Genomic DNA, 23,413 nt, shown 5'->3' on the forward strand with positions numbered 1-23,413 from the left:
CCCTCCCTCCCTCCCTCCCTCCCCCCTCTCTTTCTTTTGCTGAGATTGTCTTTGAATTTGTGATCCTCCTGCTTCAGCCTCCTGAGTTACTGGGATTACAGGTCTGTAGCCCACAGCATAGCAGGAACAAGTTTTTTTTTTTTTAAGTTGGAAATCATAATCTAGAACTTTTTATATTTATATTAATATGTTACTATATTTGCTATTAATATTATTTTGTTATAATTTGTACCAAACTTAAGTTTTTATAAGTGTTCCATATCTGGGACAATGGGACAAAATGGTTTGAAAGACCAGTGGCTTCTAAACTTTGCTGAATATTGGAATCACCTGAGGATCTTCAAAAATTGCTAATGCCCAATTCCCACCCCCCAACTTATTTAGTTAGCATGGAGTTCAAACTGAGCACTGAGATTACTAAAAAAGATGAATCTTAAGTCTTGAGTTAAATTCAAGCTTATTTACTGTAGTAGTGTCTTGAGAAAATTGGTTGATATTTCAAATATTTTTCTTATTGGTAAAGAGGAGATGTTGACCATGCATGTTCTATATCACTAGTAGAAATTTTAAAAATTATTTCATTTTAGTTATACATAATTTTGACACAATTAATATGCATAGAATTAAATTCGCTCCAATTCCCTTTCCCTCTCCTCTTCACTCCCTCTATTCCCTTTTCTCTACTGATCTTACTTTTATTTATTTATGGCTTTTTAAAAAAATTAATGAATTATGGATACACATAAAAGTGAAATTCACTGTGATATATTCATTTATGTATTCATCAGATTGATTCCACCATTCCTGCCTTTTCCATCTTTCCTCCCTCCCATTCCTCTAACTCCACTAATCTGTCTTGTATTTTTGTGGATTCCACCCAACAACATTTCGTTCTTTTCTCCTTTACTTTGGTCTAGCTTCCACATATGAGAGAAAACATTTGACACTTGGCTTTTGGGTTCTGATTTATTTCACTTAGCATAAGGCTCTCAAGTTTCATCCATTTACCAGAAAATGCCATAATTTCACTCTTCTTTATGGTTGGTGAAACTCCATTGTGTATGCATATCACATTTTCTTTATTCATACCTCTGTTGGTGGACACCTAGGCTGGTACCCTAGCTTGGCTACTGTGAATTGTTCTGCTTTAATCATCGATGTGGTTCCATCCCTTTAATATGCTGATTTTAGATTTCTTAGATATATAACAAGTGAGATAGCTGGGTCATACGGTTTTTTAAGGAATCTCCATACTGCTTTCCAGAACAGTTGTATTAATTTGCAGTTCCACCTTGTAGTTCTACCATTTCAACGTGGCTTCCACAAAAAAGCTTCCATTGGTTTACCCCAACACACACCTTCACTGTAGCACCTCCTACTTCAGTTTGAGGGAAGTATCACCTCCGAGGGCCCACCCGACTGTGGCTAATTATCGCAAGAAGGAGAGGAACAAGAAAAACTAAACAAACTGACCCACTGCAAGTATATCATATTAAAGCAGTGTGAAATTTATGCATAATCTGTTTCTGCAGTTGTATGTAAAAGACTAACTGTAAAGAGACAAAATGGGAGGGACTGGGGTTGTGGCTCAGCAGTAGAACACTTGCCTAGCATGTGCGAGGCCCTGGGTTCAATCGATCCTCAGCACCACATAAAAATAAATAAAATACAGGTATTGTGGTTCAATTACAGTTGAAAAACAAATTTTTTTTTTTTTTTTAAATAGGGGAGACAAAATGGGAAAGACCTATGTGAGAAAGAAAAGAGTACAAGTTGAAAAGCAGGCTCAATAAGGCTGCCAAGGTAGCTACAACAACAATAAATTATCTACACATCTAAACCAAGGTCACTATTGTTATTCAGAATGGGGAGATCATAGGACTACTAAACTGTAATAATAATCAAGCCATAGACAGTTGTCTCAGAGGAACACAAAAATACAAAGAGGTAATTAACAAGAATGGTCTGTCCATCAGATCTAGAATTTTTTTTTTTAAAAAAGGCATATTTAGACAAAAAAAAATCATGTGGCCTTCATTAAATAGATGATAGTTTAAAAACTAATGCCAGGAACAGTGGGGCACATCTACAGATTTCCAGCTACCTGGGAGTCTGAGGCAGAGGAGGAAGGACCATATGAACCCCATGAAGAGTTCAAGATCAGCCTGGGGAACAGAGATCCTATCTAAAAAGAAAAAGGAAAATGGGGGTTGTGGGATAGGAGGGATAGGACTATCAAAAGCGAGGCAATTGTCACTCTATAGGTAAACAGTGTTTGACATATTCTTGGACAGTAATCAAGAAAAGACAGTCAAGAAGAAGGTAAGGGGGCTGGGGATGTGGCTCAAGTGGTAGCGCGCTTGCCTGGCATGCGGGCGGCCCGGGTTCAATCCTCAGCACCACATACAAACAAAGATGTTGTGTCTGCCGATAACTAAAAAATAAATATTAAAAAAAAAATTCTCTCTCTCTCTCTCTCTCTCTCTCTCCCCACCTCTCTCACTCTCTCTTTAAAAAAAAAAAATGAAGAAGGTAAGGTATTACAAAAAGACAAGCACATACTTTCAGGAATAAATACCTTCCCATACAGTTGCTATTGTCTAAGGGGTGAATTCTCCTTTGAAGCCAAGTACAAACAACTCTTTGGGAGAATTATTATAAAGGAATATAAAAAGTGAGTCTGTGCTGCATTTGTGTTTTAGTTTCTAGTTGGCCACCATGTTGTGAGACCACAAGGCAATTAAATTTATCTACACCTTAGTTTTACCATCTATAAAACAAAGGGCCATTCATATGCCATCTAAAGCTTCTTAAAACTGCTAATAAAATTTCATGACTCTCAAGACTATAATTTTTGTAGAAGAGAAAAGGCTATCTGCATTAAAGCAAAATTAGTTTTCCTGCCATAGAACTAGCAACTCAAAAGAAAACATGGCTAATTTTTTGAGACCTGTTCTCAGCTATGTTGCCCAGGCTGGTCTTGAATTCCTGAGCTCAAGTGATCCTTATACCACCGCCTCCAGAGTGCAGGGACTACAAGTGCACATCACCCTGCCTGGTTTCATGAAATAAACTTTACCAAACGCAAGAGCTCACAGAATTCTTTTTCTAAAAGCAAGGTAATCTTACCACCTGATTCTTATTTATGTTCCCTTGTTTAACATTTTAAAAATATTCAAAGCCACTATTAGGCCTTTCGCTGATTACATTAAAATTTTTAAGTTGCCAGTGTGGTTTTAATTGAAAATATCATTTGTCCTGTCATTATTTTTGCAACATAATGAAAAGAAGGGTAGGAGGAAGCACACATGTATACAATCATATATAACTGTGAATTGCTTATTAAAAATGATAACTTGTAATTATTCACATTTTTAAAGTAGAAAAGAGACCAGATGAATGATGCAAATTAGTAATTCTGCTATTTGCCAGCAATAAAAATATGTCACAAACCATATTCATAAAAGCAACAGAAGTCCAAAATACTAAAGAAAACTCTTACAAAACAGATTAAATGAATACAAAGAAAACTGAACAACCAATATACATATACTTGAGGGAAAGAAAATATCTGCAAACTTAACATGTAGGTTTAATGCAAGGGGAAGTCATATAAAAATAAATGCCATTGAGACATCATCAGCTATTTAGGCAATTCATTTATTTATTGTGATACTGGGGGACTGAACTTAATTCATTCCTCATCTCATTAAATAAAAAATGTGTTGATGGATTAAAGGGCTAATTTCTAAAAGTAAGACCACTGAAAATATCTAGAAGAATGAAAGATTTCCACTATTTAAGGTTGATAAAGAGAGCTCAAGAGAAAAGATCACCAGACAAAAATTATATACATAATTTAACTCGCATCCTTTATCCCAGTTGGATTCCAAAATATTTTAACACAGGACTAGTATATTTGCTTCATCAAAAAATTATAAAAAGACTACTTAAAAAGCATGAAGCCAGGTATGGGGGCATATGCCTGTAATCAGCAACTCAAGAAACTGAGGCAGGAGGATCACAAGTTCAAGGCCAGCCCAGAAAGCAAGACCTTGCCTGAAAATGAAATAAAAAGGGGTGTGGGCAGAGGGTTCAGTACCCCAGTATCACAATAAATAAATTTAAAAAATGTTCCACTTCACCATAATTCCTAAATGTGAATTTAAGTAAAGGTGATTTTCCTCGCCAACTTAATGAACATTTTTTAGAGTTGTTTTCTATGCTAATTGGAGTGTTTAAAAGAACAAAATGATATACTGACATATATTGCTGTTATGACTATAACTGAGAATGTTTTGACAAAGCAAACTAACAAGAAATACCTGTAGTCTTTTGAATTGTTCACACCCTCTTTTCTTTGTAGATTTTGAGACCTTAAATAAATAAAATAAAAATCAAGAGTTGTATTCAAACCAGAAAACATTTAAAAAGTCCATCAAGGGGCTGGGGATGTGGCTCAAGTGGTAGCGCGCTCGCCTGACATGCGTGCGGCCCGGGTTCGATCCTCAGCACCACATACAAACAAAGATGTTGTGTCTGCCGAGAACTAAAAAAGAAATAAATATTAAAAAAAAAAAAAGATCTAACATGTTTAAAAAAAAAAAAAAAAGTCCATCAAAAGAAATTAAAAAAAAAAACACAGTACAATATATAGTAAAGGAAATTAGGCTCAATCCAGGGGATTTTTAAAACTATTAAGTTTATAAAAATACAACTCAGAAGTACAGTGAAATGATGAACATGTGCATACAGCTATGATATACACAAACTAAAAAGTCCTCAAAGGCCAAGTAACAGGGCTGGGGCTGGGGCTCAGCAGTAGTAATGCACTTGCCTGGCATGTGAGAGACACTGGGTTTGATTCTCAGCACCACATATAAATAAATAAATAAATAAATAAAATAAAAATCCATCAACAACTAATAAAAAGATTAATAAAAAAAAAAAAGACCAAGTGACAAACTGAAAACAGGACATTCAGATGAAATAAAGGGAAGAAAAAGTGAGGTGATAATATTCATTTCAGAGCTAATACCATATACATGCTCATATATTAAAATTTTCATAGCAATTACATGAAGCTATTTTCCCAGTACAAGAAATTAGAAACCTTGAGGTCCTGATTTGTTCAATGATATGATCGGGACCATAGTTATAAAAATGCTAGAACTTGAAAATCTGGTTCCTAATCAAATGCTTACTACAGAGTAATTCCTCGGTGTTGGTGGAGACTTGGTTCAAGTATTATCAAAATCCACAACTCTCATATAAAGGACATACCTTATATACATTTTCCCATATACTTTAAATCATCTTGAGATGATTTAGAATGTCTATCATGTAAATGCTATGTAAATAGTTATTACACTGTACTTGTTAAGGGAATAACAAGAAGTCTGTACAAATACAAACATAATTTCCCCCCAAATATTTTCATCTCCAGTTGAATTCTCAGATGTAGACGGCCAATTTTATTATCCCAAAGGAAGACAATACTTTCCACAATGATATTACAACAGATCAAGTAATATTAGAACATTCTGATTTACTTTTGTGGTTCTTTGCTTTTTGCAAGGGGGTTTTATGATTTTTATCATCAGGGGAAAAAAGCAATAAAGAATTTTTTTAAAATTAGTTCAAGGAAGGATAAAATTATAGTGCTATCATTTGAAGGCAAGAAAAGTCTACCTTCCAAGTCCTGTGTACTTTTCAAAATCTGCATTATTTATATTAGCAGGTACAGATTACATACTTCTAGACTTCCTATGATGTGCCAAAACTCATGGATTATCAAGAAATGTTTATTGAATGAATGAGCAAACACTAATTTTAAACAGAACAAGATATTCCAGATTTCCACCTCAGTACAAAGAAGCCTATACAACAAAATTTTGATAGGAAACTGCACTTTTATATTTGAACCACGGAAAGTTCAACCAAATTCACTGACTCCCAGGAGCCTCTAAATCAATTCTAAATACAAAAATACACACTCAGCATTCTTTCTAATCATTTATGAAAATAAAGCACATTAAGGTTCTGGTGAACCTTTAAAAACAGCCATGAAGTGGACGTATAGGTTGCCAGGTATATAATCTGCATGACAACTTACTTTATGGGGAAAATATCTAGAAATTATAAATGTCCCCTCAGAAAAGAACTGTACCCAGGAGACACTACATAGCAAAAGATTTATCCTAAGAAAGAAATAGAATTAAGACCCTTTCAGTAGCTGGTGATGACAATTTTGCTTTTGCAGACCTCTCCCAGGAAAGGAATAATAATGACACTGTTCTTTGGGTCTTCAGGCAGAGAGAGAACATTAACCTTCACAGGCCAAACTTACTGCTGCCTATACAAAATGGAAGGTACTTTTAACTCTCCAGTTCATTTTAGATTATTTGGATGTCACATAGAGGGTGGTAAATAAAGTTATCAAGGTAAATAGTCAATTGTTTCAATTTTGCCAGAGGGTTAATATTCTAAATCAGGAATCCAATTCTTAATAGAAAAGAGATCAAACTCTTTATAAAGAGAGAGGGTTTGGCTAAAAACATATTTCAAACATAGATGCCATGACTTAGCCCTTTTTATTTCCTATGATTTTTTTTAAAAGATGGACACAGTATCTTTATTATTTTTTTTTAAGTGATGCTGAGGATGAACCCAGTACCTCACAAATTCGAGGCAAGAGCTCTACCGCTGAGATATAACCCCAGCCCCCTCCTATGATTTTTTTTAAGGAAGACAAATCTACTGAGTTCTACAACCAACTTTCTCTTTCTACTTAAGCTATTCCACACTGTAGTATCTAGAGATAATACTAAAATTACCCAAACCTTCATCAAGACTTTTAAAAAAGTTAAGCACTATCTATAAAAGCTACCTTCCTGAAGAATATTTTTATGCTTTGTCTAAACACAACCTTTTCTCGGGAGTTAATAAAGCAAATCCTAGAAATGCTTCCGTTATAAAACCTTCTGTTATAAATTAGGTAAACAAAACTCACTTAAGTACCTAAAATCATAAGCTGTAAGTGAAACAAGGAGCACAGTGATGCTCCCCATTCATATTAGCTTCTCTAAAATCATTTTACTCATTCTTTCATTCTTCATTCAAGACAGCTAAAACATCTCCTAAAGAGAGAGCCTGCTTCCATGTAACCTCTCTCTAAGCATTTATTATTTTGAGAATCAACTGTGAAAAGCACTGAAATAAATGCACATTAACCCACAAGCTTCTATGAATTCCACCATATCATATATGAACAAGCTTTTAATTTTCACAGGAACTTTCACATAGTCTGACCCTCTATACACCACAGGAAACAAGGCAAGCCATGAAACCATATTACCATCTCCATTATACATTATTTTTAAAGGTTACATGGTTTAACCAAGGTCATATAGTGACTAACTGGCCAAACTGGTTTCCAATCTTATGAGAGTCCAGATTTCTTTCCTCTACACCGATCCTAAAAGCATAGCAGAAAAATCTCTATCATGGATATCTGATACCCTAAGGGGGCCTCACATCTACAAGTTCCGTTTTTTTGTTTTTTTTTAATAAAGAGTCAACGAGGGGCTAGGGTTGTGGCTCAGTGGTAGAGGGCTCGCCTAGCCTCTGTGGGGAACTGGGTTCTATCCTCAGCATCACATAAAAATAAAACAAAGGTATTGTGTCCAACTACAACTAAAACAAAATTTTTTTTTTAAAAAGAGTCAATGATCTAAGAAATTTGTTCCTTCACATTAGAATGACCTTGAAAAGCCATAGTTCCGGATGCCAAAATATGATCTACTTTAATATGTGCATTCAAATGCAATTGAAAATGAATACGCATTTTGTATTGGTTCAGAAATTCTGAATATATTTTAAAGAGAAATGGAAATTCAACTGGTAAGATACTATCCAATCATATTATCTCTTTCGACCTGCTTAATAAATATTTCAAATGTTTATTTTAAAAAAGGCAAAAACTTGAGGCACCGTGGGAAGCACTGTGGGGGTAAAATTTAACCATTCTTCATATGAGGCAACAGGTGGTAATAGAAGGCTGTAAGGCAATGTTTTCTCTAGTACAGTGCAAAGATAAAAAACAAATTCAAATCACAAGACAAAAGCTTTGATAGAAAGCCTCAGGAATCTGTATTTTTAAAAGTACTAGGGTGAAGGGCTGGGGAGATAGCTCAGTTGGTAGAGTACTTGCCTAGCATGCACAGGGCCCTGGCTTCAATCCTCAGCACCACGAAAAATAACATTAATAAAAGTAATAGGGTGATTCTAATGAACGTAAAATTTCGGACTACGAACTGAGGATACAAGTTTAGGGTAAAATAACCTTAACATTGGTAGCTGTGTAACTCAAGGATTACAGTCTGGATCATATCTTCTCAATAGAAAAATAGGGTGGTAGCAATACAATCTTCCTACTTCAGAGAAAAGTTCTAAAGTATTGAAGGAGATTGATTTATAAAAAGTGCTTAGCACATAGCTTTCAAACAGCAAAAATTCATACTGTCTAACATCAGTTCGCTAAACCAATATTTAACATGAGGTCCTTTATTAGAGCCATTCAAGAATGGGCAAAAAACTAAAAGCCTATGCTACCCAAATCACCATCTTTTATCATTGACACTTAAAAACAAAGTCCTCCCCCTATACTCACAAAATTAATCAATAGCTGAATTTAATAAATTTTTCTCTCTTTCTCTACTTGAGCAACTGCAATTCTAGTCTTCATTTCATTTGACATGATTCTCTAGAGGGCCAGCCACAAAACCTGTCAGCTATTCACTTCTGCCACTGTAGTATTAAACAACTATATAGACGTAGCTGTGTTTAAAAAAAAAAAAAAAAAAAAAAGACTTAATTTACAAGAATCACCTTCCATCTGCATTTGGCCCACAGGGCATGGTTTGCTGACTCTGATAATCCTTACAAAATAGAGCTCAACAGACCTTGGCCTGATACCCAAGGGCTTCCTTGGGTCCCCACCATCCTACTACATTCCAAATTGCATTCCATAAATGTAGCTCCTTTGTTTTGATGTTGTTTTGATACTGGGGATTGAACCAAGGGGTGTTTATCACCAAGCTACATCCCCAGCCCTTTGTATTTTGAGATAGTTTCTCAGAAACACAGTAAGACCCTAAGTCTGAAGTCCTCTTAATTTGTATTATATTGCCTAAAGACTAATGACACTGGCTCAACAAATCATACTTTCAAAAATAAGGACTGGAGTTGTGGTTCAATGGTAGAACACTTACTGGGTTCAACCCACAGCATCACATTTAAAAAAAATTAAATAAACAAGCATTTATTTTTTTTAAAAAAAAAAGAAGAGGTATTGCAACTTGGCAAAGCACTAAGCAATTTAGTGAGTCCCTGTCTCTAAATAAAATATTTTTTAAAATGGATGTAGTCAGTGGTTAAGTGCCCCTGGGTTCAATCCCAGTACCAAAAAGCAAAATACACACACACACACACACACACACCCATTGTGCAGCATGATAAACTAGGAAAAGAAATCGATCCAGATTCAAATCCAGATTCTGTCTGTTGTTAAATCTCTGCTTCCTCCTTCTCTAGTAATATAGGCGTTAACACAACCTACCTGGTGAGACTAGAAATAATTACCAGTACAAAATAAGTAAATCAATTACCATATGACTTTCATAAATATAAATTTGATAACTGCTAGTTGACTGTCAACAAAAACTGCTAGGGCTGCAGCTCAGTGGTAGAGTACCTGCTTTGCATGTGTGAGGCACTAGGTTTGATCCTCAGCACCCCATAAAAAATATTGTGTCCATCTACAACTAAAAAACATATACTTTTACAAAAAAAAAAAAAAAAAAACCAACTGTTGAGTATCTTCTATGTTCAGCATTATCTTAATAAAGAAAATATAGACAAAGATGGTCCCTCAAAGAGAAATGCAGTAAGATTTGGATCTTACAACAGTGTAATTTAGCAACATATTGCATGCTAATTTTCTAACTAATTCTGAAAAAAGGAAAGCTCAGTATTATTTCCAAAAAATATTTTAAGCATAAAGTAAATATTCAGTTAACAATCAACAATTAAGTTTCCATCAAATTAAAATGCCCAGGATCTGACAAGTTTACAGGGCTCTCTGACCTCATTTTCTATCACTTGTTCTATACATGGATCATCATGTCATCTCCTGCTACCCAGGCATTTCTGCTGAAAATCCAACAAACTGAGCACAGTGCCATAATAAGATCTAATTGTTTTGTTCTCTTTGTTGGGAACATGCTTTCTCAAGATCTTTCAAGGCCTTCCTACCTTGCTTCTTATAGATACCAAAGTAAATGTTGCCTTTTTTGGGCTGGGGTACTCAGTGGGTACAGTGCTTGCCTCCCAAGTGTGAGGCACTGGGTTCAATCTTTAACACCAAGTAAAAATAAATAAATAAATAAATAAAATAAAGGTATGTGTACATCTACAACTAAAAAAAAAAAAAACAAGTTACCTTTTTGGACAGGATTTCCCTAACCACTTTATTTTAAAATAACTTCTCCATTACAATCACTTTCAATCTCCTTACTCTTTTTTTATATCACCTGTTAACTGGCCTCTGGTCATTTTACTCATTGTCTGTCTTCCTTATTAGGATGAATCCCCGTGGAAACAGTAATTTCCTACTGACAGCTATATCCCTAATAATTAATGTAGTATGCAAACATACTGAAGATTTGATAAATATTTGTTGATCGTTAAATGAATGAAGGATACATTTATTTGCCATTCCAAGCTACATACTTTCTTAAACTCAGGCACTTCTAATTAAATTTATCATGTCAAGGCTACTCTCAGAATAGAATAGGAGTTCTTACTTTAAGGCTTTATGAAATAATGCCCATATTCTGGAAAGTAATCCTAAAGCTTTTCTCTAAAGGGTTCCAATTGCAAAAACATCTTAGAGCAGCAGTGATTTACAACTTTGGCTACTATATGGAATCTCCTGGAGAGTTTTAAAAATATAGATATCTGAATCCTACTCCTGAGATAGTTTCATAGAATTTTTTCCCACCTCAATTACCCAGGAGATTTTAGTGTAAAGCACAAGTTGAGAACCATTCAATTTGAAGACAAATTTTAACTGGATCAAGTTTTTCAAAGCCATTATCTACGGAATAAAGAACTCTCAAAAAACTGGCATCTCTAGCAAAAAAAGATTAATATACAAGTCCCTGAATAATTTTATACTATAAAAGCATCCTAAACAAATATCAGTATTTCTACTCCACTTGAATACAACCTGCCACTGAGATTTTAGAGTACACTCCCAGAACACAAATGACATTTTTCAGTTTAAACTTACGTGAAACAAAAGCTCATTTCTTAATATTAGGTTATGAAAACTTCAAAAATATCATACCTTTTGAAGACAAATCAAGGACTAAATTAAGACCATGAAGTCCTTTGTAGTTTTACCAAAAACCCTTTCAAGCACTGTATTTCCACCAATTAGTGCTATTATACAGGATGACTGACCCTGAATTTAGGTGAATTAATACTGACACCAGACACAAAGGAGAGGGCAGGAAGGAGGAAGAATTTCAGAGTATTTAGATGGTCCCGAAAGGATTTGAAAAGAACAGGTGTTAGACTGACATACGGGGTAGATTTTACTCTTTTGTTGTTGTTGATTTTTCAAGTTCAACAAGCAAACATCACGTAATGAACCAATTCATTCATACCAATCTGGAGTGTCAAGTTACTAATTTTTACACCCTCGACTAATAAGCCCTTTTAAAAGTGATTGGCAAGACAGAAAGCAAAGCAGCAAACTACTGCTTATTTATAGAATCAGTTAATCCATATATGCTAAAACCACAATGGTTTTTGACTTTAAATATTACTCAGATACTTCACTAAGGCATTCATTCTGCCTACCCCTTTACCTTCACTCTTGACTGTATAGAAACATCTGACAAAGAAATGTCAAATCCTCAGGAGACATGATATAGAAAATCAGAAACTTGAAGCAACTTTTTTTAAAATTTATTTATTTTTAATCTAAAAGGGCTTTTGGAAGAAAGACAGACTCTTTAACTACAAAGCTTCCTCAGCTGGACTTCTTAGTCATATTGTAATATTTTATCCTAAACACTATTCAGTTCCATTGTCAAGTTAATCCACCAAGAAAGTGGAAATGAAGAAACACAGGCAAGTACATAGCTCATCAATACATCTTAGTTGAGATCAGAGAGAGATCCTTAAGAGACATGAATAACTGTAAAATTATCAGAGTTAAAAAATGCCATCTCTACAAAGATGGGCACAAGAACAGTTTTAGCTTCATGTGTCATTTTACCCTAAGTAAAATAGTGCCCTTTTTATTAGTAACTTTCTTTCAATTAGGAGCCTGTGGAAAGAAATGTTCTGGGATTAACCAGTAAATATATAAATGAAGTCACATATACAAATTCCAAAAATGTGCATTGGAAATGGAAACAAAGCAGTACAGGATGTAAACTCCATGGTGGTTTATAAAATGTTCTCTTACATATTACATTAATTTTCATATAATAGAAACAACACTAGTAAAAAGGCGGGAGAGTTAACAATGTGGCAGGACAAGAGGTAAATATCACAAGAAACATCATGAGACCAGGACATCTATTCAATACTAGATTACCAACCCAGGAGTAGGATTTGAGTTATACCTAACATAGATGAGAACAAGAACAACAAAATGTCAGCTGAAGAGAGAGAGGGGAAACTAAGAAAATCTAATCTTACAGGGACTCCAAAGTGGTAGAAAACACAGGCCCGGGAGTAACTGTCTAAGTTAAGGAAAGTAGGGAGGCAAAAATAATAATAATTGAACAATACAAGAGACTATGAACACCAGATGTCTCAATATGTAAGAAAACTCCCCTGACACTCACTGCTGGTTTAGTGCCCTGTTCTCATGCAACTATACTCCTTCTAAATCATATGCTATTTTTGAAGCCAGTCCCACTACCTTGAAAACTGTTAATTTTTGCAGTAGAGGCAAATGAACATACCCAAAAAAAAGGATATCTAAGTTTTGGTGGGAGATGAATAGTAAAGGGAAAAGGCAAACCAGAATAAGGCAGTGGCTAATAGCCTTCTCTCAATACAAACTTAAGGGAGAAGGGCTGAGTAGCATGTCCATGTTTGAACCATATATACCTGAAAATGAAGGGTAGGGGTGGACAGAAATGCTAATTCTGATTTGTCCTTTAGGGATAACTTCCCCTCTTGGAACTACACTTTAAGAATTTCTATTTTTAATTGTTCTTACCCTACTTTAAAGGGGGAGGCAATTTTCTACTTTAAAGGTACAATCTGACTCACCAATTAATTTATCTTCACTGCAAACCCTTAAGCACTATCTGAAATCAGGTAAAGGATATTCTTTTCTTAGGGATGGTGACAAAGAAATAGGGGGCAATCAGACCAAATAAAACACATGATCATAGCAGAAGTAACCTATAGTATATGGTTTATGAAATGCATTAAAGATTTAATCTCAATTTCAATTTCTTTATAAAATAAAACACAAAGTTTATGACATAGCAGAAGATGATGTAAAACTGTACTGAAATAACCTTACAAAGGATATTCACTATGCAAGTTGACGTTAGTATCTGTTCCCCCACCAAAGACATATACAGAAAGCTAATACAGTAGTTTTGTAACCAGAGGTGATTTTGCACCACAGGGCATACATGACACTGTCTGGAAACATTTAATTATCAAAAATAGGAGGGGTATGTTACTGACATTTAAAGAACAGATACCAGAGAGGCTAAAAAATACCAAATACCCACAAGAATTATCTAGTCCAAATGTCAATGATGCCTCTGTTACTAGAAATCCTGCCTAAACAAACTCATTTCTGGAAAACCATACAAATATGGAAAAGGAGGGGAAGAGTGAGTCTATTTAGTTTTTAGAGCCTATAAGAATCCTGCATAGGGCTGTAGTTGTGGCTCAGTGGTAGAGCACTTGCCTACCACTTGTGAGGCACTGAGTTCAATCCTCGGCACCACATACAAGTAAATAAATAAAGGTATTGTGTCCATCTACAACTAAACAAATACTTAAAAAAAAAAAAAAAGAAGCCGCGGCCTATGTAAAAGATTCTAAAAACAATCATCCTGTCTTGTAGAAACTATTACTCAAATGATAAAAAAAGTAAGAGGTAGAGATAAAGCTCAGTGGTAGTGTGTGCTCTGCATGCACAAGACCCTGGGTTCAATCACTGGTATCACAAAATAAACAAACCCAGAAACCAGAAAATCTTAGGCAGGAAATCTTTTTAAATAACACACACACACACACACACACACACACACACAAAAGCTTATCCTCCTCGAAAGTAGTTGAAAAATATGCAAATAGTTCATTTTTCTAAATAACAGTAAAGCTTGAAGTTGACCTGGCATACTCATATATCAGCAAAAGCAGAATAGTGATATAAACTTTGAGAAAATAATCTGGGGGNGGGGGGGGGGGGGACACATCATTCTCACCAAACTCTTCAAAATGGTCAGTCCAACTATTTCAAAGAAAATGTTAGGCCTCAATGTATATTTAAAGAAAATAAAACAAATGATGTGATTATATTCTTTAAGAAATGCTTTAAAGGGGCTGGAGTTATGTAATGGCTCAGGGATAGAGTGCTCGCCTTGCACATGCGGGGCCCTGGGTTGGATCCTCAGCACACATAAAAATAAATAAAATAAAATAAGGTATTGTGTCCAACTACAACTACAAAAAATAAATATTAAAAAAAAAGAAATGCTTTAAAAAAATCCAAAGACAGAATAAATGAATAAAGGTAAAAAATAAAAACACTGTACACAAAAAAAGATAACTTTAATCAATGTAATAAAAAGTTAGTTTCTGGTTAAAAACTAAATGATAAAGCAGGAACGCTTTGTATCCAAGAAGAAAAGGGAAAAAAAAATTAGAAATGGAAGAACAGATATAAAAGAATAAAGCAGCATTGAAGAAAAGACTTGAAAAGAATACAAAGCAGAATTTCTTGTCAATAAATTTGAAAAAATCTAGGCAAAATGGGCAATTTTATAGAAAAATACATCACTAAAACTGGCTCATGAAGAGGTTACAAATTTTTTAAAATTAACGACCACAAAATAATTTTTTAAGATGTAAGCAAGAGATACCTATGGTGGTACATGCCTATAGACACTATTACTCCAGAGGCAGAGGCAGAAGAATTGCTAGAGCTTAAGTCTGAGGATCAGCCTGGGCAACATGACAAAATCTAGTCTCTCCCACCATTAATATATGGCGGGGTATGAAGGAAGGAAAAGAAAGAAAAAAAGAATGGATGAACAAACATACATACAGGAAAAAATGAAATGGCAACTGGTTCAAACAGTCAACTTCTATTAAAATGTCAAGAGCTAATCTAAGCATACAAAAGATAGGATGATTTACCTTTTCAATCTATGAAGCTTCCATAACCATAACCATACCTAGTCAAAAAATAAACGACAAGTCATTCCAAGTTTTTTAACATGGAAAAAGAAAGAGCAGAAAAAAAAAAAAAACATACACATTAAATGAAAAGGAAAAAAAACACTTAACAAAATAACCTTTGACATATGTAAAGAATACTCCAGGTAATCTAGATAATCAATACTTTATAGTATTTATGTTACAACTCCACATATTGCAATGTAAACTAGAGAAAACGTGATATTGTTGTCCTTTTGTCCATTGCCCTGTCTCTGGTGTCCTGAAGAGCACCTAATTCATAAAAATGACAATATTAGTTCAATAAATTCAAGATTTAGCCAACATTGGCAAATCTATTATAGGTTCTGGGGAGGTGTGTATGTGTATAGGAGACAAAAATATGTATATAAATATAATAATATAAAATGCATAAGTATACACTTATAAAAATATCTCCATAGATACTGAAAAGGCATTGATTAAATTCAATGCTCAATCATGACAAAAATAGAAGATAGTCAGAAATTTAAAAAACTACATCTGATATAACAATACTTTTATAAAACCTATAGTACAAGTCATACTCAATGGCAAAACTTAACTTTTCTGATTAAACTCAGGAACCAGATTAGAAAGTCCCCTACCTCTGTACTATTCAACAGTGTACTGGAGAGACCCAGTGTATGCAAACATATACATGATACTGCCCTGATTCAAGATCTTTATCTACAGTTAGGCTATCACAATAACCTTGCCTTTAGTCTTTTTTTCTTTTCTAATTTTAATATTTGTTGATATTTACTGGTGCTACTGTTTATCCGTAATAATTAAAGGGGGAATCCTTCCCTTTAGTCTTGCCCTGCTACAAACCATCTGAGAACATCCAATCCATCAATGACTTTTTTATGAGCACCTGAATCACGCCATAATACTTAAATGTTTCCTCACTATTGTTAGGATAAAATTCAAATTAGTCTTCCAAATTTATCTTCCTTTTCTTGAACCTTATATCTTTGACAGATAATTCTTTCACTGATATATGATTCAACATACTGAGTTCCCTCATCCTTGGACCTCAAACATGGTATTTCTTCTTGGAAACCTAAGAATCATCTTTTTTTTTTTTTTTAAATATTGTTTAGTTGTCAGTGGATCTTTATTTTATTTATTTATATGTGGTGCTGAGAATCGAACCCAGTGTCTCACATATGATAGGCAAGCACTCTACTGCTGAGCATCATCTTTGATCCAAACTCAAGTTCCATCTCAGGTGTTCTGCTCAGCTAATCTCAAAGTAATCACTCCTCCTAAGACTTCAGTATGTAATTCCTGAATCATGTACCTAGTACTGAGCAGACCAATACTAATGTTTGGTGCTTCCTTTTCCAATTCAATGCCAGGGGTACAGTAATATAAATTAACTCCTTGAAGACAAGAACCAAGTCCTCAATTCTTTTTTTTTTTTAAGATGGACACAATATCTATTAATTTTTAAGCAGTGATGAGGGTCGAACCTAGGGCCTCGCATGTGCTAGGGGAGTGCTCTACCACTGAGCCACAACCCCAGCCCCCTCAATTCTTCTTAAATGTTTTCATCGTTCCTTATTTAACTACCCTTCAGAGGCAAGGTTAATCATGATAAATGATCCTGAAAAGCTAGTCTCCAAGTAATTACAGCACCTTGAAAGTTGTTAAATTTATTACTGTTTTGCTCAAAGAATTCTGGAACTCCTTTTCTGGAAATGCCTCAGGAACATTTTGACTATCTTCAATGATGACACATCTTAGTTTCTATTCAGATCATCAACTAAGATGATTCCTCTGATCAAAGCTGAAGAACTATCAAAGGAATGAACATAAGCTATTGCTTTTAGGCCAGCCTGTTAGGAAACACCAAAGTGTAATTCTGCGCTTTACCTTTCTATAAATTTATCAGCCAATTTACCATTCATGAATGAGATTAGGGACATTTATCTTACCTAGTGAATATCACACTAAAGCAAACCACGAAAGCTTAAATAATTTAAATTATTTAGACATTAATAGAAATAACCTCTCATACACTATATGCTCGCACGTGCACACACACACACAACTAAGTGTTATGTGTACATCTGTATCTAGACAGATAAAGAGCCTTGAATGTATTCTACTTTAAATTTTCAAGGTTACTCCTTACCTTTCAACTCTAGGATCCGAGACCTGCTTACTATCAAACTAACATTAAGAAAAAATTAAGGGCTGGGGTTGTAACTCAGTAGCAGAGCACTTGCCTAGCATGTGTGAAGCACTGGATTCAATTCTCAGCACCACATAAAAATAAACAAATAAAATAAAAGGCATATTGTCCATCTACAACAAAAGAAGGAAAGAAAGGAGGGAGGGAAGGAGGGAGGGAAGGAAAGAAGAAAATTAAGAGAACTCTTAGTTAGGAGGACAGTCACCACACTAAGCAATCTTCCTGCAAATACAAAATCAGATTTTCTACTTACACTTCTAAACAAAATTACTTTTATGAGTGTGAGTATTTGCAAAAAGATCAATTTCATGTACAGATAGGCAGAAGCAAAATAAGTTTTAAACAAGATTCTTTTCTTTTCTTTTTAAATTCTACAAAGAGAAGACTGGGTCTATTTTCCTGGCCTTCTGAATAAGGATCTTGCAGAAATAACTATGCATAGGGTGTGCCCAAAGAATACTTGCTGAAAAAAAAAACTGCTGGGTGAGTGCCAGTTTAGAAAAGAAAAAAAAAAAAAACATTTTCACCCAGTTGGAAGTATAGAGAAACAGAAGTTGCAGCAACTCAGTTGAAAACGCTGAAGACCTTTTTAGGAAAAACGCAAAAAAACATCTTTTCAATCTTAGTGTAAAAATTTTACGAAAGGTAACTAAATAAATCAATGAAGGATTCAACTATGCTAACTTTATCCATCTAAAAAGTAGTAACAAATTCTTTGATATCTGATATTATCAAATGGCATTAGGAACCCTGTGTGTTCTATATAAATGAACTTTATCATCTATCATAGTTTCTGTTTTGTGAAACCAGGAGCCTCTTGAGCGGAAGTCTGTCATAGTTTTCAATTTTCTGGGAAAAAAAATAAAACTTATGGTTTTGCTTCTTAACAGGAATGAAGGTGAACTTCTCCAACAGTAGCTTTATTAAGTAAAAAAGATACCCATCCTGCAAAGGTTTTACTCTCTCACTACACCCCATCCTCCTCCAAGGCCATTCAGAACAACATAACCTTGTGCTCAGACATTTTTCATTGCCATAAGATAAAAACAAAGAAGAATAAACAATAGCTACAATAAGCAAACACAATGATACCAGGTTGAGAGAAACAAGTGAACTGACTCCTTATGGAAATGCAAGTAACAAGAGCTGTATGGAGGGTCACCAGGCCACTCAGCATACTGCAGCAAAGCATGCCTAACAGTGAAAATGGCCTTTCCCAGCCTGGCCTGGTCCCAACATTTCTGACAAAAAAGGTATAATCCTGAGGTGTCAAAGAGGAACTTAAGTCTAGCAAGACAAAATTAACAATTCAACAATAGTCCAGAATTTTCCCCACTATTCTGCTAAAGAAACAAAAAAATCTCTGGTTCATCCTTCACATTTTCTGAGGCTTGCCAAATAAATCAACAGAAGTAAGATACCAAAAGCCTTCTACCCAGGCACTGAAAGGACACATACTCAAACTAAATGGGTGAAAAACCATCAGATATTCTTCGATTGTTCTTTCACTCCTTTCAAAATCTTCTAGTAACTAGATTTACCAGAAAAAGCTTTCTTGAGGAAAACACTTATTTTTAATACCTACTAAATAAATAGCTACAATTCATGTATCACCAGTAAGCACAGGGAGAAAGAACATAAAATATGTTATCTTAAAAGATTTTTCTCTGGGCTGGGGATGTGGCTCAAGCGGTAGCGTACTCGCCTGGCCATGCATGGGGTTCAATCCTCAGCACCACATACAAAACAAAGATGTTGTGTCTGCCGAAAACTAAAAAATAAGTATTAAAATTCTCTCTCTCTCCCTCTTTAAAAAAAAAAATGATTTTTCTATTTTGGGGCTGGGGTTGTGGCTCAGTGGCAGAGCATTCATCTAACATGGGTGAGGCACTGGGTTCGATCCTCAGCACCACATAAAGATAAATAAATAAAGATACTGTGTCCATCTACAACTAAAAGATTTTTTTAAAAAAAATTTTTCCATTATAGTACAACAAATAAAGGTCAATTTCAGTTTAAAAAAAGAGAGAGAGAGATTTTTCCAGCAACTGGGAAAACAAGCCAGTTTTGCACAAAAGGTATAAATCATCCTTCTTTGCTTTTCTTTTTTACTTTTTAATTTTAATACTGAGATCAAACCCAGGAGATCACACATGGGAGGCAAACTCTTTTATCATTGAGCTACATCCCATACTTTTTTATTTTTATTTTCAATGAGGGTCTAATTTGCTGAAGTTGGCCTCAAACCTGTCTCAGTCTCCCAAATAGCTGGGATTACAGGCATGCACCACCAGGCTAAATACCAGGCTAAATCAACCCTTTCAAATACCAAAAATGTTCTTATTTGAGAGGGGAAAAAATTATTAAATTGGTCACTTCTCTGGATCATTAAAGTACAAGGAAACTACTTAACCTCCCATCAACCCTTACAGTCAATGCCATGCCCAGTGTACTGTGCTGATGAGAGCTATTAAGTTCATATGTGTAATCTTAGATCTCAACTGTAAAATAAAGATATCACAATCATATTGAGTATTTTAAAGATTAAATAAGATTCTAAATGTAACCAAACATTTACAAGGTGTGGCAAATAAAAAAAATTAATTTCCTTTTTTTAACCTTTAAAAAAAATCATTCCAACCCCACCCAGATGCTAAGTCTGCCCTAGCAAAATGCCCCTCCCCAACCCAATCTTCTCTCTCTCTCTCTCTCTCTCTCACACACACACACACACACACACACACACACACCCATGCATGCATGTGCATACACAACAAAAGTAAAGGGTACTACAGGCTTAAGAATATATTTAGTTAAGACCATTATGCCTTTCCTCAAAATGTGTTATCAATTTACTTTGTATTAGCCTCTTGAATATAAAGTTAAGTGTCTTTATTTTGCGTGGTTGACAGTCTTTCCATCAACCAAACCTAAAGGACAATTTGATTGTTTCCAAGAATATAGTAGGGTTTATGCCCAGGCTATGCATAAACAGCCTACAGTAATATTTTGACCTCTTATTAAGTATATAATCTTAGGCAAGTTACATTATTCCACAAAGACTGTAAATTAAGATAAAATATCTACCTCATCAAATTATTAAAGATTACATAAAAGAATTAAGACAACGCCTATCCTCTCCCAAAATGTAACAAATGTAGGCTATGATTATTTCTCTATCAACATGTTTCAACTCTGTTGTCTAATTTAAGTTTATTAAAAATGTTTCTTAGTTCAAATGATTTAGTCAAAATTCTTCTGGGGTTCTGCAGTCTGCCAGATTTCAGACTAATCCTGTCTCAAAGATCCTAAACTCTTGCCTCCCTCAGTTTTTACTTTGCTGGGATGTATCTCTCAAGTACCAGAACAAATGGGAAACAGGGATTAAAGGAGAGAGTAAGAAAAAAGTACACTACACATATACAGTATTATTCAATTTCTTGGCATATGCCCTTTATTTTATTAGGCAAAACAACTTACGGAAAATGACTTTAATAATGCCTTTGCCTATTGCCGTTTCCCCCATCTCTTCCTTTCCACCAAAATTAAAATTTCTCCACAAGTCCTTTACCTAAATTCTGAATATAATCTATCTGAATATAATCTATAGGACAATAATGCTACTGAATAGGTTGAAAGAATTAATCCATATTTATAAAATAACAGCACCATGCATGGTGGCGCACACCTGTAATCTGACTCCTGAAGCTGAGGCAGGAGAATAACAAGTTCAAGGCTAGCCTCAGCAACTTAGGAGGCCCTAGCTAACTTAGGGTCTTGCTAAGTTACCTAAAGCCTCACTATCTCAAGATTAAAAAATATATTAAAAGGGCTGGGGATATAGCTCAGTGATTGTAGCTCAGAGTCTGTGGTACCTTAAAAAACAAACACACAGGGCTGGGGTTGTGGCTCAGCGGTAGAACACTTGCCTAGCATGTGCAAGGTCCTGGGTTAGATCCTCAGCACCACATAAAAATAAAGACATTGTGTCCAAATATAACTAAAAATAAATAAATATTAAAAAAACAAACACACATACAACTAGCAACTTTTTAGTATGTTCCCTAATTTAAAAGAGTACAGTGTTTGCACAACTCATATACTTTAAAATCATCTCTAAAGGACTTGTATTACCTAATACAGTATAAATGTAAACAGCTGTTACACTATAGTATTGAGGTAATAATGACAAGAAAAAATATGTACATTTTCTGCACAGATGCGCTTCCCCCCCCACCCCAGAGTTTTTTGATCCTTACATGCTGAATCCATTGACGTGGAGCACTTAAATACTGAGGGCCTTCTGTAATGTTTAAGAAATTTTCATCAGACTTATATTAATTTCAAAACAACACCTTAGTAAAAATCCTTCATAAGTATACAAATATTCTGAGTCCCATGAGTCCAAAATTATAGAAACTCAATGCTTCCTTTACATTAATACATGAGCATAATTTTCCCAGACACATAATGGGAAACAAGGGAATAAGCAATGCTCTGGTAGACATAAAAGAATATGACCTTAGGCATGAATTTCTGCCCAGATTGCAAAATAGTCTAGTCCATTTGGTCTATGTTTAGGGACAGAGTGGGAAAACTAAAGTGCTACTCATTTGCGACAGAACATAGCCCCAAGCTTTCCGTTTTCTAGTTAAAACAATTTATTTTATCATGTTGCTGGAACCTAATAGTGTGCTCTGCGAAGCACTGGAACCTCTAGTTATAACCAACAGAGAAAAATGTTTAAATTAAAAATACAGAAATGCTCACTACACCCAGTAATCTCCCCCATCTGTTCTTTCTCCATCAACATATCTCTTCACCCACCTCCCCGCATCCGTGACAAAAAAAATCTAATAATCACTCATTACAGTGTATCTCTCTTCCCCCTGCATCCAATCCATCAGAAGTCTTAGTCATTTCTGTCTCAACTAACGAACTCTCCTACTCTTTCCTGCCAAAGACTAGCTCCACCATTCTCTTTCACCTATTAGTAAGTGCCTAGGTAGTTAAGGCTTAGTTAGCCTAAACCTACCTCTACCCCATTCTCTACATAATAAGAAAGGGGGGGGATTGTAAACCCTGTCAATGGCTTCACAGTAAAATCCTAAATTTGATATGATCTACAAAGGCCACCTATATTATCTGTCAATTACTTACTTCTCTGGACTCATTTCTCACTATTCTCCTTTTTAAAAACTTTTTTGTTATTTTTAGATATACATGACAGTAGAGTGTACTTTGACATATTATATATACATGGAATATCACTTACCTCAGCAACTTAGCGAGATCCTATCTCAAAATAAAATAAAAAGGGTTGGGAATGTGGTTCAATGGATAAGCACCCTTGGGCTCAATCCCAAGTAGCAGCAACCCCTTTCCCCCAAAACACAGACTCATTATCACATCCCATGTTGACTAAAAACACCTGATATGAACATTCATAGTACTCTGAACTTTTTGTTTCTGTGACACCCACAACTATAAATATGTCATGTACATGATTACTTGCTTAAATAATTTCTGTTTAGCCTATATTCTCCATAAGGGCAGAGCAAGGATCACGTCCCTCTTACCATTGTATCCCTAGCGCCACAACTTAACAGTCAGCAGTGTAGATCTAATAAATGAATTAATCAAGTTCAAAGTCTTCCAACATAAGGCTTTCGTGTCTCC

General features: G+C 34.9%; 1 protein-coding gene and 1 long non-coding RNA gene across 11 annotated transcripts in view; one reads left to right on the plus strand and one right to left on the minus strand.

The window, feature by feature from the left end:
* Positions 1–23,413, minus strand: part of Kansl1 (KAT8 regulatory NSL complex subunit 1) — a 193,887-nt gene that overhangs the window by 107,575 nt on the left and 62,899 nt on the right. The window contains exon 3 of one of the 10 annotated variants that reach the window (XM_048786362.1): positions 4,326–4,376. The exons of the other annotated variants lie outside the window; for them this stretch is intronic. Coding sequence (XP_048642319.1) covers positions 4,326–4,376 — 51 coding nt within the window. The remainder of the gene's footprint in view (positions 1–4,325; positions 4,377–23,413) is intronic. 10 annotated transcript variants of the gene reach the window in all.
* LOC125611533 lies at positions 8,709–21,594 on the plus strand. The gene is made up of 4 exons (XR_007341713.1): positions 8,709–8,834; positions 14,578–14,582; positions 18,062–18,069; positions 21,584–21,594. It is a non-coding gene; the product is annotated as an uncharacterized LOC125611533 (long non-coding RNA).

This window comes from Marmota marmota, unplaced genomic scaffold (genome assembly GCF_001458135.2).
Source record: "Marmota marmota marmota unplaced genomic scaffold, marMar, whole genome shotgun sequence".
Classification (NCBI taxonomy): domain Eukaryota; kingdom Metazoa; phylum Chordata; class Mammalia; order Rodentia; family Sciuridae; genus Marmota; species Marmota marmota.